We start from the raw sequence: 16,241 nt of genomic DNA on the forward strand, positions 1-16,241 counted from the left end.
GTCTGAGGTCCTGCTGCTGGATGTGGCAGCTTTTATTCCTCTGTCTCTTGCAGCTACACATGCTGCTGCCAGGATTATATGCAAGACGATGTATTTAACGAACTTGATTTTGGGTGTGATTATAGGATGTTATTATATTGGAACAGTTGATCAGTAATAGTCAACTATCTACCGTTTTTAGGCATTTCAATAGAGTTACAATTAAGCCAATTATTTCCTTTCTTAAGTATTTTGTCTCTATTTTAAGTATAGTGTATGAATAGCATATGAGGAGAAAGTGAGGATTGCAGGTGCTGGAGATCGGAGTCGAGAGTATGGTGCTGGAAAAGCACAGAAGGTCAAGCAGCATCTGAGGAGTAAGAGAATCGATGTTATGGGCATAAGCCCTTCATCTGGAATGAGGCTTCTGGGCCGGGGGGCTGAGGCTGAAGGAAGGTAGCTGGGAATACAATAGGTAGATGAAGGTGGGAGGTCCTGGAATTGAACCCGCGTCCCTGGCGCTGTGAGGTAGCAGTGTTAACCACTGAGCCACTTTGCCACCCCAAGTAGCATGGCGTCAGCCCTGCCGTGAAGAACTCGCTGTTCAAGACAGTAGAGCCCAGTGAGATGGGGACAGATACCGCATATCCGACTGGCTTGTCAACCTTGTCAGCGCCTGTGTCCCAATCCTCGACTCTACATAAAATGCAAAGAGGGGTTCCATCGTCTTGCATATAATTCTGGCAGCAGGAACAGAACCCCATGTGTAGGTGCAAGAGACAGAGGAATAAGAGCTGCCACATCCAGCAGCAGGACCTCAGACCTGCTGCTAAAGTCTAAAACTAAACAACAAGAGTTTCCATGAGAACATGACGTCACCCATTCAGCCTTCTTCAAAAAAGGCCCAAGGCCTCACAAGCTGATTACTTTACTGGCTTGGAGCAGACTGCTCACAATGATAATACAGGGGATCGCAAGTTAGGAACAGTTCCGCTACTTGGCGACTTCAACGGCAGGTGGGTGCCAACCACGACTCCTAGCTAAGTTGCTTGTGGCGGTATGCGATTGGCAGGATGGATGACAACAGGCAACGACTGCTCAAGCTCTGCTCCACAAATTGTGTGTCACTAACATTTGCTTCCAGACCAATGTTGAGCACAAAGTGTCTTGTTGACATCCCTACTCCAAACACTAGCACCAGATGAACCTGATAATCACCAGACATCACCACCTGAGAAATATGTTCATGACTTGCTCCTTTTAGAATGTCGACTGTGACACGGATTCCTCTCTGGTTTGCTGCAAGATCAGACTTTGGCCAAAGAAGATGCACTATACCAAGCTTCCAGGCAAGAAGCGCATTGATGTCAGTAAGACCCAACACCCAGACAAAGAGGCAGAAATCATCAAGTCACTGGAAAACGCAATCCTGCAGACCCACCGGAAGGAGATGCTCGGCAGAGATCGGACTCTCTCAGAGACAATATCCATAGGACGGCATTCAAGGTATTTGGGAAGAAACATGGCAAGACACAGGACTGGCTTGAAGCGTGCTCAAGTAATCTCACCGTGGTCATCGAGGCAAAGCATGTTGCCCTACTCGAGCACAAACGCCACCCCACCCAGGCAACACTGCAAGCGCTAAGGACTGTAAGAAGCAAGGGTCAGAAAATAACTAGACGCTTTGCAAATTATTACTGTCTACAAATATGCGAAAGCTTTCAGCCGTCATTTGATTCAAGCAACATCCGTGGAGTGTGCAAGTGGATCAAGAAAACCATCGGTCCAACCCAGTGCAAGAGAGCAACACTGTAAACCATAACAGGCGAGACCATCCAAGACAAAGACAAGCAGATGGAGAGATGGGCTCCAGCCTTTACTCCAGAGAAAACAGCACCTCAGACAGCGCGCTGTGGTATGCCTGCCTGTTGCAGAAGAATGGGATGCGTGGCTGGCTGCTGAAGCGCTGGGTAAATCAATCGGTAGCCTGCCCACTGGGGACGCACCAGGGTTGGATGGCTTTCCAACAGAGGCCAGCAAGTGTCCACAGGGCTTCTTATTAAACAACTTGCACTAACTTGTGCACTCGTGCTGCAAATAGGGAGCAGTGCCGTGAGACACGAGAGACTGCAACATTGCCACCCAATATATGAACACAGGGGACAGAAGCGACTGTAACAACTACAGGGGAATCTCTTTGCTGAACGCTATTGGGAAGGTCTTCGCCCGTGTGGTGCTGAACAGACTGCAGAAAATTTCCAAAATGATATGCCCTGAGTCTCCGTGCAGTTTCGGGTTAGAACGCTCCACAATTGACATGATCTTTTCCCTTCAACGGCTACAAGAGAAATGCAGAGAGCAAATCCAACCACCCCACGTCAACTTCATTGACCTCACGAAGGTCTTCGACATTATGAGAAGAGACAGATTGTTCAGAATCTTGGCCAGAATTGGCTGCCCCTCGAGATTCCTGAGGATGCTTCAGTCATTTCACATTAGACAAGAAGGGTGTCGTTGAGTTTGATGGCCCTACTTCAGAGGCCTTCCACATTCGCAGTGCTGCGTGCTTCCCCCACTCTGTTCGGCATCTTCTTTGCAGTCATGCTGAAGCACGCCATTGGAACATGATGCTGTCTACCTCCACACCAGATCCGGCAGGAGACTGTTCAGTCTGTCCCAGCTGAGGGTGAAAACCAAGGTTCGTGAAGCACTCATCAGGGAGATGTTGTTTGCAGGTGAGGCGGCACTGGCAACCCACTCGGAAGAACAACTGTAACGCCTCATGGACAGCTTCTCAAGGGCCTTCCAGGACTTCAGCTTGACCATCAGCCTGAAGAAGACTAAAGCGTTTGGCCAAGACATTGATCACACCCCTGCCATTACTGTCAACAACTGCAAGCTGGAGGTAGCCCACGAGTTTACATACCTTGGCTCCACCATCACAAGCAGTCTCTTCCGAGCCTCCAAGACCTCACAGCGCCAGAGACCCGGGTTCAATACCCCCTCGGGCAACTGTCTGTGTGGAGTTTGCACATTCTCTCCGTGCCTGCGTGGATTTCCTCCGGTTTAGGTGCATCAGTCAGGGGTGAATGTAAGGGAATGGGTCTGGGTGAGTTGCTCTTTGTAGGGTCGGTGTGGACTTGTTGGGCCAAAGAGCCTGTTTCCACACTATAGGGAATCTAATCTAGTCTACAGACGGATCGGACGAGCAGCCTCAACATTCGTCAGGCTGAAAAAGAGAGTCTGAGAGAACAGAAACCTGATGACACACACCAAGGTTGCAGTCTACAGGGCCTGCGCCCTCAGCACGCTGCTGTATGGCAGCGAGACCTGGGGCATCTCAACGCCTTCAACCTTCGCAGCCTGAGACACATCCTGGGCATCACGTGGACTGACTGAGTCACCAACAATGAGGTCCTGGCCCACGCCCGCATATGCAGCCTCTTCAACCTGCTCCAACAACACCTCCTCCACTGGCTGGGCTAAGTGTACCGCATATCAGATAAAAGGATCCCGAAATACTTGCTGTACGGGGAGCTGGCCTCCGTCAAGTGAACAGAAGGGCAGTCCCACCTTCATGTCAAACATATCTGCAAGAGAGACATGAAGTCACTGAACATGAACATCGAGAGGTGGGAGAAAATTGCAAGTGACGGCTCTCTCTCTCTGGAGGGTGGAATTATGCAGAGGCCTAAAAAGAGAAGAGGCTTGCTGCTGCAGAAAAGTGTACACGCCGAGAAAACAGCAACAAGATAACACCGGAGACATCACCTTCAAGTGCAGTCACTGCAACAGAGACTGCCTGACCTATGTCGACCTCTAGAGCTACAACAGATGCTGCTCTACCAACAAGGATTGAAGCAAGACTTCCCAGGCACAGATCCATGCTCTCAGCAGACTAACAGATACCACCAACTGTTGAACATGTTAAGTTGCCAATAGTGTTAGATTCACTAGTTAGGGGTAAATAAGGGGTAGGGGAATGGGTTTGGGTGCGTTACTCTTTAGAGAGTCGGTGTGGATTTGTTGAGCGGAAGGGCCTGCTTCCATACTATAAGGAATCTAATCCAAACAAATATGTATTTCTGTAGTTATAGCATTTAATTCCTTCTCTTTTTTAAGCATTAATAGAACGTTCGAAGTATGTTCCATGTAAAGGCCAAAACAAGCATTTGTTTAACTCCTCTTTTTTTGATCCCCATATATGTCTTCCCAAATTAATTTTCTAACGGGATTATGTTCATTTTGGCCACTCTCTTCTTTCATACAAATATAAAGAAGCTTTTATTGTACGTTTCTATATTCCTCACTCACTTCCCCAAGTAGATTATAGATTCATAAAATCATCAAGATATAAGCATGGAAACTAACCCTTCAGTTAACTCGTCCATGCGATATCCTAACCTAATGTAGTCTCACTTGCGAGCACCCGCCCATATGCTTCTAAAGCCTTCCTATTCATATATTCAACCAAACACATCGTAAATGCTGTAAATTGTACCAGCCTCCACCACTTTCTCTGGCAGCTCATTCTATACCCACACCAATTTCTGCGTGAAAACGTTGCATCTTAGGTCTCTTTTACATTTTTTCCCTTCTAACCCTAAACCCATGTCCTCTCGTTCTGGATTCCCCCATCCCAGAGAAAACTCGTTTTCTATTTACCTTACCTATACCCCTCATGTTTATATAAACGTCTATAAGGTCACCCCTGAGCCTCTGACGCTCCAGGGAAAACAGCCCCAGCCTATTCAGCCTCCCCCTAAAGCTCAAACCCTCCAAACTTGCCAACATTCTTGTAAATCTTTTCTGAACTCTTCCAAGTTTCACAACATCCTTCCAATAGGAGGGAGACCAGAATTGCATAAAGTATTCTGAAAGTGGCATAATCGTGTTCTTGTTATTTTTTTAGTTCTTCTTTGTTTAATTCTAAATCTTGGCTGGTCTTCAGAGTTATTAATGACTTTTTCATGCTTTTTCTACCAACTTAATATTGTCCTTAACTATTCTTGGTTCGCTCCTTACTGGAATCTGATGCTTATTCAGAGAGTAAAAATTGCCTCCTTTAATGTTCGCCACTGTTTGCATACCGCCATTCCTGGTCATCTACTGCTCAATCTGATTTAGCTAATTATATCCTCATTTCATTGTAATTTACTTTATTTAGTTAAAACAGTTGTTTCTGACCAAACGATTTAACTCTCAAATTAGATATTAGATTATACCATATTATGCTCGCCACTTCTTAGAGATTATCTGCAGTGAGGTAAAGTATTAAGCTTCGCTCATTACTGATGACCAGAAATAGTCTGCTTCCTGATTGGGTCAAAGAGATATTACTGTCGGAAACAATCCCTAAGGCACTCTATGATTTATTTTTGTAGTAGCTACCCTTTCCAAATTGATTAACCCAAACCACATAAAGATCAACGTCACCATAGTTATTGCACTGTAATTGCTACACGCTCCTGTTATATGATGCCTTGTAGCATGTATAGCTTGGTTCTCCTTTTCTTTTTTTTTCTTTTAACCTCTGTCGAAATGGACAGTACAACATCCAAACCTTGACCATGTCTCACAGGCGACCATATTTCATCTCTTGTTAATAGTGCTATCCCATCCCCTCACACCCACTTCCGAGCTCTCTCGTCTTTCCAGAACGGCAATCATCCTAGAATGTTAAGTTTCCAGTATCAAGGTCTTTGCAGGAATGTTTCAGTAATGGTTATGAGGTTATATTCATTTATCTCGATTTGCATTCAATCCATCAGCCTTATTCCGAATGCTTCATGCATTAAGGTATAACATTTTTAAAATTGTTCTATTAACAAATGCCCTACGCTTGTATGGCTCCTTGACATTCACACACTGTCCTTTTTTTTATTTTCTTGTAACTCTCATCCCATCATTAGCAATTTCTCCTTTCCCTTGGATTTTCTTACTTTCCATGCAATTGAATTTCCAACTCCCAGTCATTTAGGTTAAAAACTAATTGGGGACATACGTTCACATTCTTAAGATGGTTTCTTGATGAGAGTCCAGCTGAAAGCTGCTTGGATGTAAAATTCTCACTCTCCACATACGACTGTATTTTGACGTCAATACGAGTAATTCCCTGGCTCATTTGAAGCTCTGCGACAATCATTGATACTGGTGTCCATAATTCCAAGAGCGTGGATGTGTTGATTTTGTTCTAATTTTGGAAATGGTTACTTTCAAGCTATTGCCTGAGGGATGCTTTATTTATTAGCTGCTGCCAGAATGTTGTCCAACTTTTTTTGAAATCGTCACTAAATGAAAAAAAGTGTGAAATGAATACCGAGCGTGCCCATATCTAACATAGCTAGACAAAAAAAGAGTTATTGTAGAAACTAACCACCTTGCAATACATTACACGCCTCTTTTCTGCATTATTTATGTTTCTTGCCCTATCAAATGAATACTTCTGACAATTTGAATCGGGAAAAGTTGCGGTTGACGGAGCTCAGAGTCGTTTTTAATTGGCCATGATGCCGAGTTCAATATAGAGTTAAACTTATGAACTTGTAACATCGAAGCCATCTTCCTTTGTGATTGGTTTGACTGCAATGGTTCCCGTCGTGGCCCTGCAAGTGGCATACGTATTAAGAATTGCCACAATGTTATGCTTTTCTTCACAACAAATGTATATTTTACGAGATTGACCAGTCTGTTCTGGAAATAACCATTTTTCCCAGGTCCTGTCCCACTGCAGTAATCATTTTGAGCTCAAATTGTTGTCTGCGTAAAACGTAATTATCGAGAACAGGACTTGTGAAAACCGAATGCAAATTTTGCAGACTGGTAAACACTGATTGCAACCGTTCAAATGACCAAGTTCACACTGAATATAATCGTACTGAAATACACTCGTCAAACCTGAAAATAAATTATCTAGGCACGTTCTTCAGGTTCTCCGGCCTAAGCATGTGTTAGATCCCCTTCTGGGTCTACCTAACACTGCCATAACTGAATGTTGTCCCGGTGAACTGTTGATGTGAATGTTTTCTTTTGAACTGCACACGTTCACCATGAACATAACCGTGCTGAACCGGACGTGCTGTCAGTAACTGCGCAGGTCCATAGTGAATGTAACGTTATTAGTAAATCTGCAGTGTCGGTCATCATACAGAATCCTGAATACCTAATGTACGTTACTGAGCTGGACCTGTGCATAATAAAAGCACATAATTAAGGGGTCGCCCGGTGGCTCAGTTGTTAGTACTGCTCCCTCAGGTGACTTGGTCAAGTTTGAACATTCTCCCCGTGTCTGTGTGGGTTAGATGGGGGTTGCAGGAATAGGGTGGAAGGGCACGATGTTTTTCGGTGTGGACTTGTTATGTCGAATGGCCTGATTCCGTACTCGTAAGATTCTGTGGAATTAGTGCAAACGGATTCTGAGATCCGGGTATGTGGGGTTTTTGAGGGGAACTGTTTGAAGCAAGGTAGAGTTTGAATCAAGAGCACACCGATGTGGTGACCTTACATGGCGACGAATGGTTAGAGGGAAGAAATTGGCCGCATTTCTCCCTATAAAATGCATCACGCTCAGTCAATAGTACTTAGGTACAAGTCCAAAACCCAAGCTGCTGTCATTTCTCATAAACATGCGTTGCTGGAATATTTCAAAGGTCAATGTGTAATTGCCTTTAGCATTTTTTGTCACATCCCATGAAAAGAAAAGTCTCACCAAAACAAAAGTTCAGGTGCACATCAGCTGGAACTTGTTATTAGAATACATTCGGTGCCTGTAAAATTTAAACTAACTAATTGTCTCTCAGGGGCCTGACATCAGGTACAAATGCAAGCACTTTGCAGGAAAGTGCAGAGCACTCTCAAAGCTTCTGACAAGAAATGCATGGACTACCAATTGGTCTGGTGTTTGCCATTTACTATCCTATCCTAGCTGCTATCGGAGTTCCAGGTAAATTATTCAAATTAGTGTTGTCATTATTTCGTATCTATGTACTTCAAGTTTACATTTACAGAAGACATTTCTTTTGCTCTTGTTCTCTATATTATAGTTATTCTGTCTCCAATTGTATTCAATAAAATGCTGTGACTCACCAATTTAAGACATTTCGTTTCACTGGGATAAAAAAAACTTTGCTATTTATCATAACGTTCAATATACAGAAGCAGCAACAGTATTAATTCAACATTGTATCATGGTAATGCATTTCAGCTACGAACATAATCTCGCGATATTAATGGTGGAACCTGTCTTATTTGGAATTGTCATTTCACCTCTTGATGTGCTGTTTGTTTCTCATATTATCGGTAGAATTGGTCACCATTAAATTTAGACAAGCTTATTGTAACAGACTTACATTCATTGTTTTAACTCGACCATTTGCCTAATAACGATCTGGAAGTAATTCTATTGTGTCAGTACTGTTACTGTGTTTGACTTGGGTACTACACTCACAGTGTAATTTCAAATCGATTGTACTCTTAAGAAAGATGTTTTGGGTGGAAAATCAATAAGATACCTTGACATCATTGTATTTGAACTGTGCAGAGACACTGATCTAGCAGCATTATTTCAGAGCAGGTGAAATATCAAACTATTATTGCCAACGCGGGTGGGTGCACTGTTGGATTTTAGTTAGCTTGGATAGGTAGATTCATTTCACCACTGATTTTTCCAGTTACAAAATGATTACCTGAAATGGCTCGTTCATTGAAAGGATTATTTTTCTTTTAATAACGCTGACCTGAACTTAATTAAATAAACAATATATTGAAGGGGCAATATTAGGGATTGCAATTATGACGATGATGATAAACGAAAGTTTTAATCTGCGGTTTAAGATGCAGGTCCGCTGAAGAATTTTGACTTGCCATTGTATCGTAAAAATATATCTTCCTCAAAGGGGCAAGAAGACTAATGCCCCTTCTCTTTAGGGCATTTCTTGTGCGAGCAAAATGCAGACTTTTCAAAGGCACGTTAATTGCGCATTAGCTAATTGAAAAGAAACACCTTATCCCCTTTTTTAGTTTCTGCTCGCAAGCGTGGCTTCTTCACAGTTATTTGGTTTCAATGTTTTCGATTTTGTTTCACTTAACTTCCTTTAGTTTGTTCTTTTTTCTCCTCCATCAACTGTATCAGACCAGTTTACTTTGTTATGCCATCCAAATATTTTACTATTGACTTGGAGAACAGTGAAGGGGATAATCTACAGTTGTTAATAGCGTAAAGGATGTGTATTCTGAGCTTAGATTCACGACTACAACTTTCAATTTTATGCAAAAATCCAGGGCAAGGGGGTATGGGTGGTGGGGAGGCTGCTTTTTGAAGCCGACTCAGCAGTGTTCTTATCACCAACACGTTCTGACCAAAATTACAAATCACAGAACACTAGGTTATAGGCCAACAGGTTTATTTGGAAGCACTAGCTTTTGGAGCTTCCAGCTAAACCTGTTGGACTATAATCTGATGTTGCGTGATTCTTAACTTTATTCACCCCAGTCCAACACCGGCACCTCAAAATCATGTTCTGTCCATGTCAACTTTCACGAAAGCAATAAAAATAGCACGTCCTGAGTGAGCATGGCAGGGTAATACTGTATTTATGCGATTTTGGGAAATGCAGTGAAAACGACAACAGACTTTACGTGTTTTATATTAGTTCATAGTTAATGAGGTTTTTGTGGTTTATTGTTTGTCATGTACCATCCTTCAGGTTCAGCTGAACATTTAGACCGAGCCAGAGAAAGCATGAACTGAGGTCAGGATCCAGGCGCAACACTAAAACTTCAACTGAGCAGAAATAGGGAAGTTCTAGTTTAACAGCAGCAGCTTCAGGGGCCTGATCATTTTGAAGATAAATCGAGCATTGGCATCACAAAGAAGTGGCATGAGGGTTGATTCGTGATTTGAATGAAAATTCATTACGGTAAGGGCGTAAGGACACAGAGCATGAGAAGTAATTTCATAATATTCTTATTTACTCCTTTCGAGTGGACTTAAAGGAAATCGCTGCAGGAGAGCTTCCATTCATGATATTCTCCTCCTGTGCTATGTGGTAAATATGAGAAGTGATGGTCTTCACAGCATGTGTGCAGCTATTGTGTCCACTTGCAGCTCCTGGCTAACGCATCTATCATCCAGTCAATTCACGGTGGAACACCCAAAAATGGACCCGAATGGTCACCAGGGTCGAGTTGCAGAAGTCAAGAGATCCTTGTGCTCATCCTTGTTTGAATAACAGGAAAGCAGAATATTGGATCAATGGAAAGATTCTTGGTAGTGTCGATGTGCAGAGGGATCTTGATGTCCATGTATATACATCCCTGAAAGTTGTCACCCAGGTTCATAGTGCTGTGAAGAAGGCATACAGTGGGTTAGGTTTTCTGGGTAGAGGGACTGAGTTCCAGAGACGTGATGTCATGCTGCAACTGTACAAAACGCTATTGCAGCCTCACGTGGGATATTGTGTACAGTTCTGGTCGTCCAATTACAGGAATGATGTGGAAGCATTGGAAAAGATGCAGAGGAGATTTACCAGGATGCTGCCTGGTCTAGAGGCAAGGTCTTATGAGGAATGGCTGAGGGACCTGGATCTGTTCTCAATGGAGAGAAGAAAGCTAAGAGGGGATTTAATAGAGACATACAAGTTGATCAGAGGATTAGATAGGGTGGGTAGTGAGAGCCTTTTTCCTAGGATGATGACGTTGGCTTGTACGAGGGCCATAGCAGCAAATTAAGGGGTGAAATTTTTAAGACACTTGCCAGAGGCAGGTTCTTTACTCAGAGAGTGGTAAAGGCTTGGAATGCCCTGCTTGCCAATGTAGATAACTCGGCCACATTAAGGGCATTTAAACAGTCCTTGGATAAGTATATGGCTGATGATGGGATTGTGTAGGGGGATCGGCTTAGATCCGTTCACAAGTCGGCGCAAATTCGAGGGCCGAAGGGCCTGTTTTGCTCTGTATTGTTCCATGTTCTGTGTTCTATCTCCCATTCTAATAGATTTGGACATTGTTGGGGGAGATGAATGTACAGGGGAAAGCATTAGAGTCAACTTCATGGCACCATGGTCTACTGCACAAGACAGGAAGAAGAGGAGGACAGAGTCATCTAGAGTCTACAGTTTTGAGGGAAACAGATAGAGATTAAGGACGGAGATTACCTTCCCGGTGATAGAGTCGTGGATATCACTGGAAAGCTGCAGAGCATTCTGTAGTGGAAGGTAAATCAGACAGTGATCGTGGTCCTATTGGTACCAACGACATAGCTAAGCAAAAGCGATGATGTCTTGCATGTAGAATTTAGGGAGCAAGGAAGTAGATTAAAGAAAAAGACTTTTAAAATAGTAATCTCTGAATTACCCCGTGAGTATAGAAAGAAAGGGTTTATCCCAGATGAATGCTTAGCTGGAGTGCTGATGTGGAAATGCGTGATTAATATTTTTAGGATCTTAGATTGCTTTGGGTGCCAGGAGTGCGTGGCGTGGAGAGCTGTAGTTGGTGGGTGTATTGCACCTAACCTGAAAAAGTACCCACATCCTTGCAAGGATGTTTGCATGTGCTGTTCGGGAATGTTTAAACTTGGTATGGCTTTGCAATCCAGACAGCACGTTCAGAAACGGCTGGTGAACAAATAAAATTTGAAGATGCAACAAGGGAGTAACAAAAAATAGTAATTAGGGGTCAGTTGAGGCGCCAAAGAGAGATTGGAAAGATGGCATTGTATTATTTTTATGCAAGGAGTCTCACGAGCGTGGCAGATTATTTGAAGGCGCACGTTTAAATTCGGGGCATGATGCAATTACATTCACTGAAACATGATTGAAAGAGGGTCAGTATTGAAAGCTTTCCAGATGCAGGGTCTTCAGGCGAAACAGGGTCTGGTGGAAATGTCAAGTGAACGTCACAATATTGATCAGGGAACCAATTAGAGCAGTTAGGAGGATTGAAATTTTAGGAGGCTTCTCAAGTGAAGACACATGTGCAGAACTTAGAAACCGAAATGAGGCAATCACATTGTTGGGGTTGAGACATGGACCCCCTGACAGTTCGGGAGAAATGCACAGCAAATAAGATGGAAGAGAACTGTAAAGGTAACAGGTAGTGATAGTAGAACATTTCAACTTTCACAGCGTTAATTAGAGTCATTATATGGTAAAAGGTTATCAAGGGAATGGAATACTTTAAAAGCACGTAGGGCTGATTCTCAAGTCATAGAACGACCTTCGTGGGGTTGCAGTGGACATAATTCTTTGGCCATGGAAAGTTTGGATGCACATTCTGCAAATACTGATCACAACTCCGTTAGATTCAAGATCATTATGGAAAAAAGGTAGGAATGAACCTGACGTCAAATTTCTAAACAAGAAGGAAGGCTAATTTTAACAAGATAAGTCAAGATTCAGCAATGATGTGGAGGTGCCGGTGTTTGACTCGGGTGGACATGTCCACACGATTCCAAGTTATAGTTCATCAGGTTTATTCTAAATCAGCAGCTTTGGGGGCGTTGCTCCTTCAGCTTCACCTGACGGAGGAGCAGCGCTCAGGACGCTCATGGTTCGGCAAGAGTGAACTTTGAACAGATAATTTTATATGAATCTGTGAGACGCTTTCAGGAAGAATTCAGAGAGCAGAGGGCCAACATGCTCAAATCAAAGGAGAGTTTGGTCCAGCACATTGTGGGAACACAACACCAAACAATGCACAGAATTGAATGAAGAGAAAGAAAAAGCAAGCTATGGGAGATGTCGAAGCTCAAAACAGCGTAAATTCTAGAGGAGTATAGACTGTGCAAGGTGATAACAAAATAATAAAGACAGAAAGGAGGGCATGAAAAAATATTGGCAAATAAAATAAAATGTCTAGTCATTATCCACGTACATAAAGATGAGATGATAACGAGGGAAAGAACATGTCCCACTATGGAAGACAATTGTAACTTTTTGTACGGAGCTGGAAGCCATAGGGAGAGTTCTAAATCCATACTTTGTGTCAGTGTTCACAAATTAAAGGGACAATGTGGGTATAGAAATAAGCAGTGAGCTTAAAAGGAGATAATTCTTCTGAGCGGAATAAAATTTATCCAGAGTCCAAATGTGTGCCGCTTGAAAAGTACAGCAGGTCAGGCTGCATTCCAGGAGCACAAGAGTCCACGTTTCTGGCAGAAGCCCTTCATCAGCGCCACACTTTTTGACACTGATCTCCAGCATCTGCAGTCCTCACGTTCACCTAAAATATATCCAGACTATTGAATCCGCCAAAGGAAGAAATAGGGGCGTTAGCCATAATTTGCAAGTCTTCTCTGGCTACAGTAGAGCCGTCAGAATACAGGATAAGAGCCAATGCCGTATTATTAGTCAAGAAAGGAGCAATGTACGAACAAGAAAACTGAAAGCCAAACAGTCTACCCTCAGTGCGGTGGAAATATCAGTAGCAATTCTGAGGGATATACCTGCTCTGTACTTGGGGAGATGTGGATTTATCAAGAACAGCAAACATGGTTTTCTTTGAGTGAGATCATGTCTGATCAATTTGATTGACTTTTGTGAAGAGACAACCAGTTGTGTCGATAAGGTCACATATTCGTTGTAGTCTCCCTGGACTTAAGCAAGACGCTTGATAAAATTCCACATGGTAGACTGAAAGCAAAGTCAAGAGCCCAAGGGATCCATGAAACGTTTAGATATTGAATCCAAAATTGGCTTAAGAAAGAAGAAACCAAGGATGGTGTTCGATGGTTGTGTTTGTGATTGGCAACTTGTGTCCAGTGGAGCTACTTGACCATCTGTGTGTGTGTGGGGGGGGGGGGGGGGGATTGCTGTTTGTGGTACCCGGAAACGATTTAGACCTGAAATTTGGACTGTCGGTCACCAAGTCGACCAATGATACAAAAATTGATGGTGTCATAAATAGTGAGGAAGATGCCAAATGATTATAGGACAACATAGAAAGACAGGTCAGATATTCTGGTCAGTGGTAAATACATTAAAATCGCATGTCATTTGATGTACTTGAGCAGATGAAAATACAAGACAAGAGAAAGCATGATAAATGGTAGAACCCTGGGAATTACTGAATATCAGAGACTCCTTAGGGTACAAGTGCTCTTGTCTCTTCATGCAACAAGGCAGGCAGATAAAGTGGCGAGCATGGTGGTAGGAATGTAAAATCCATTGCCTATAAGGGCGGCAGCCTCCTAACATTTTTTATTAAAAAAACGATGTGCACTTACGAGCTAAGAATCAAGTGTTGGAAAATGACATTTGAATAATTAAGTTTTGTTTAGCAATGCAGACTCAATGGGCTGAAAGTCCTTTCACTGTTCTGAGGAGATCGATGACAATAACTTCATAAATATCTTTCTCTTTATTGCAGCTAACCTGGCAGTGATTGTGATTCTATCCCGAAGAAAATGTGGACTCTCTAGATGTATCACATATTACCTTGTGTCAATGGCAATGGCAGATCTCCTGGTCATGGTCACAGTCGTGATATTAAACCGGATTGCTGGCATTTATTTTCGATTGAGTTTCCTATCTCTCACACCAGTATGCAGTGTTCGCAATTCTATAAATTTTGCAGTCATTGACAGTTCTGTCTGGTTAACAGTCGCGTTTACTTTTGATCGATTTGTGGCCATTTGTTGCCAAAAGTTGAAATTAAAATATTGCACTGAGAAGGTGGCATCGTGGGTGATCGGAATTGTGTCAGCACTGTCCTGCCTAAAAAATATCTCCACATATTTTGCATATGAACCTGTATACATAATCGATAATACACCCCGGTTCTGTTCTCATAAAATAGAATATTATACAACACCAGAATGGGCTGCCTATGACTGGATTCGTTCCATTGTAACTCCGTGTCTTCCATTCATTCTGATTATACTGCTTAATGCTTTGACTGTCAGACATATTGTTGCAGCCAATAGAGCCCGCACGAGACTCCGGATGCATAGTAATGGAGAGAATGTGAGTGATCCAGAGATGGAGAAGCGAAGAAAGTCGATTGTTTTACTCTTTGGCATCTCGGGAAGCTTCATCCTTTTGTATTTGTTGTACTTTGTCACAATCATTTACGTGCGAATTGCGAATATTCCGTTTTCCTCTGTTTCTGATGCCAGTAAGTCCATATTTATTGTCCAACAAAGTGGATACATGCTTCAGTTATTGAGTTCCTGCATCAATCCGTTTATTTATGCTGGGACCCAGAGTAAAATCAGAGATGAGATAAAAAAAGGTGTGACATATCCATTGAACTTATTTGCTGAAATGTTTAAAAAATGAAAACGATAACAGCCAACCAGAACTGTAAATCGTTTTGCAACCTGTATACTTGCTTTATATGTTAAAGAGGGAAATGCCAGGACGACATAGAAAGGCTGCTCAGATTTTCTGGTCAGTGGCAAATAAATTCAAATTGGAAGTAAATTGATGTACATGGGCAGATGAAAATAAAAAACAAGGAAAAGCATGATAAATGAAAGAACTCTGAACATTACTGAAGATCAGAGAGTCCTTAGTGTACAAGTGCTCTAGTCGCTCAATGCTACAGGGTAGGCATATGAATGCATATAAACCTGCTGCATGGTTCAACTCATCCACACCGAAAATAATTCCCAAATTAAACTAAGCCCACTCACCTGCATGTCGTCATATCCCTCTTAAACTTTCCGATTCATGTCCAGATCCAAATATCTTTAAAATGGTATAACCATACCCGCATTTACCATTTCCTCAAGCGGTTCATTCCACATACTAACCACCCTTTGTATGAAAGCAAATCCCCTTATGTCCCATTTAAATCTGCCCCTCCCCTTAATAATATGCCCGCTGGAGTCATTGAGTCATAGAGATGTACAGCACAGAAACAGACCCTTCAGTCCAAAGCGTCCATGCCAGGCAGATATCTCAACATATTAAAGTCCCATTTGCCAGCATTCGGCCCATATTTCTGTAAACGCTTCCTATTCATACACCCATCCAAATACATTCTAAATGTTGCAATTGTACCAGCCTTCACCACGTACTCAATCCCCACCCTAGTGAAAACAACTTTGCTGTTCACATTATTTATGCCTCACATGATTTTATATACCTCTATCACCTCACCTCTCAATCTCCTACACTCGACTGAAAAAAGTCCTGACCTACCAGTTTATCCTTTGGCTCAAATCCTCCGCAGTCACGGCAACATTTTGATACTCTCTTCTGAACCCTCTCCAATTAATATTATCCTTCCTACAGCAGAGCAAACACAACTGTACGCAATAC

General features: G+C 42.6%; 1 protein-coding gene across 1 annotated transcript; it reads left to right on the forward strand.

Annotated features, from left to right (window-relative positions):
• Window positions 1–7,851: 7,851 nt before the first annotated feature.
• On the forward strand, window positions 7,852–15,254 carry LOC148143480 (putative G protein-coupled receptor 139). The gene is made up of 2 exons (XM_087975666.1): window positions 7,852–7,921; window positions 14,344–15,254. Exons 1-2 carry the CDS (start codon window positions 7,852–7,854, stop codon window positions 15,252–15,254), a joined length of 981 nt encoding a protein of 326 aa, XP_087831792.1.
• The last annotated feature ends 987 nt before the right edge of the window (window positions 15,255–16,241 follow it).

The sequence above is a fragment of the Chiloscyllium plagiosum genome, unplaced genomic scaffold (genome assembly GCF_037043375.1).
Source record: "Chiloscyllium plagiosum isolate Xiang-an unplaced genomic scaffold, Cpla_swu_hap1 HiC_scaffold_27, whole genome shotgun sequence".
Taxonomy (NCBI): Eukaryota; Metazoa; Chordata; class Chondrichthyes; order Orectolobiformes; family Hemiscylliidae; genus Chiloscyllium; species Chiloscyllium plagiosum.

Coding starts and splice junctions, on each gene's coding strand:
- LOC148143480 (XM_087975666.1), top strand. CDS start 7,852: ATGCATGGACTACCAATTGGTCTGGTGTTTGCCATTTACTATCCTATC. Junction 7,922..14,343: donor AGCTGCTATCGGAGTTCCAG/GTAAATTATTCA, acceptor TCTTTATTGCAG/CTAACCTGGCAGTGATTGTG.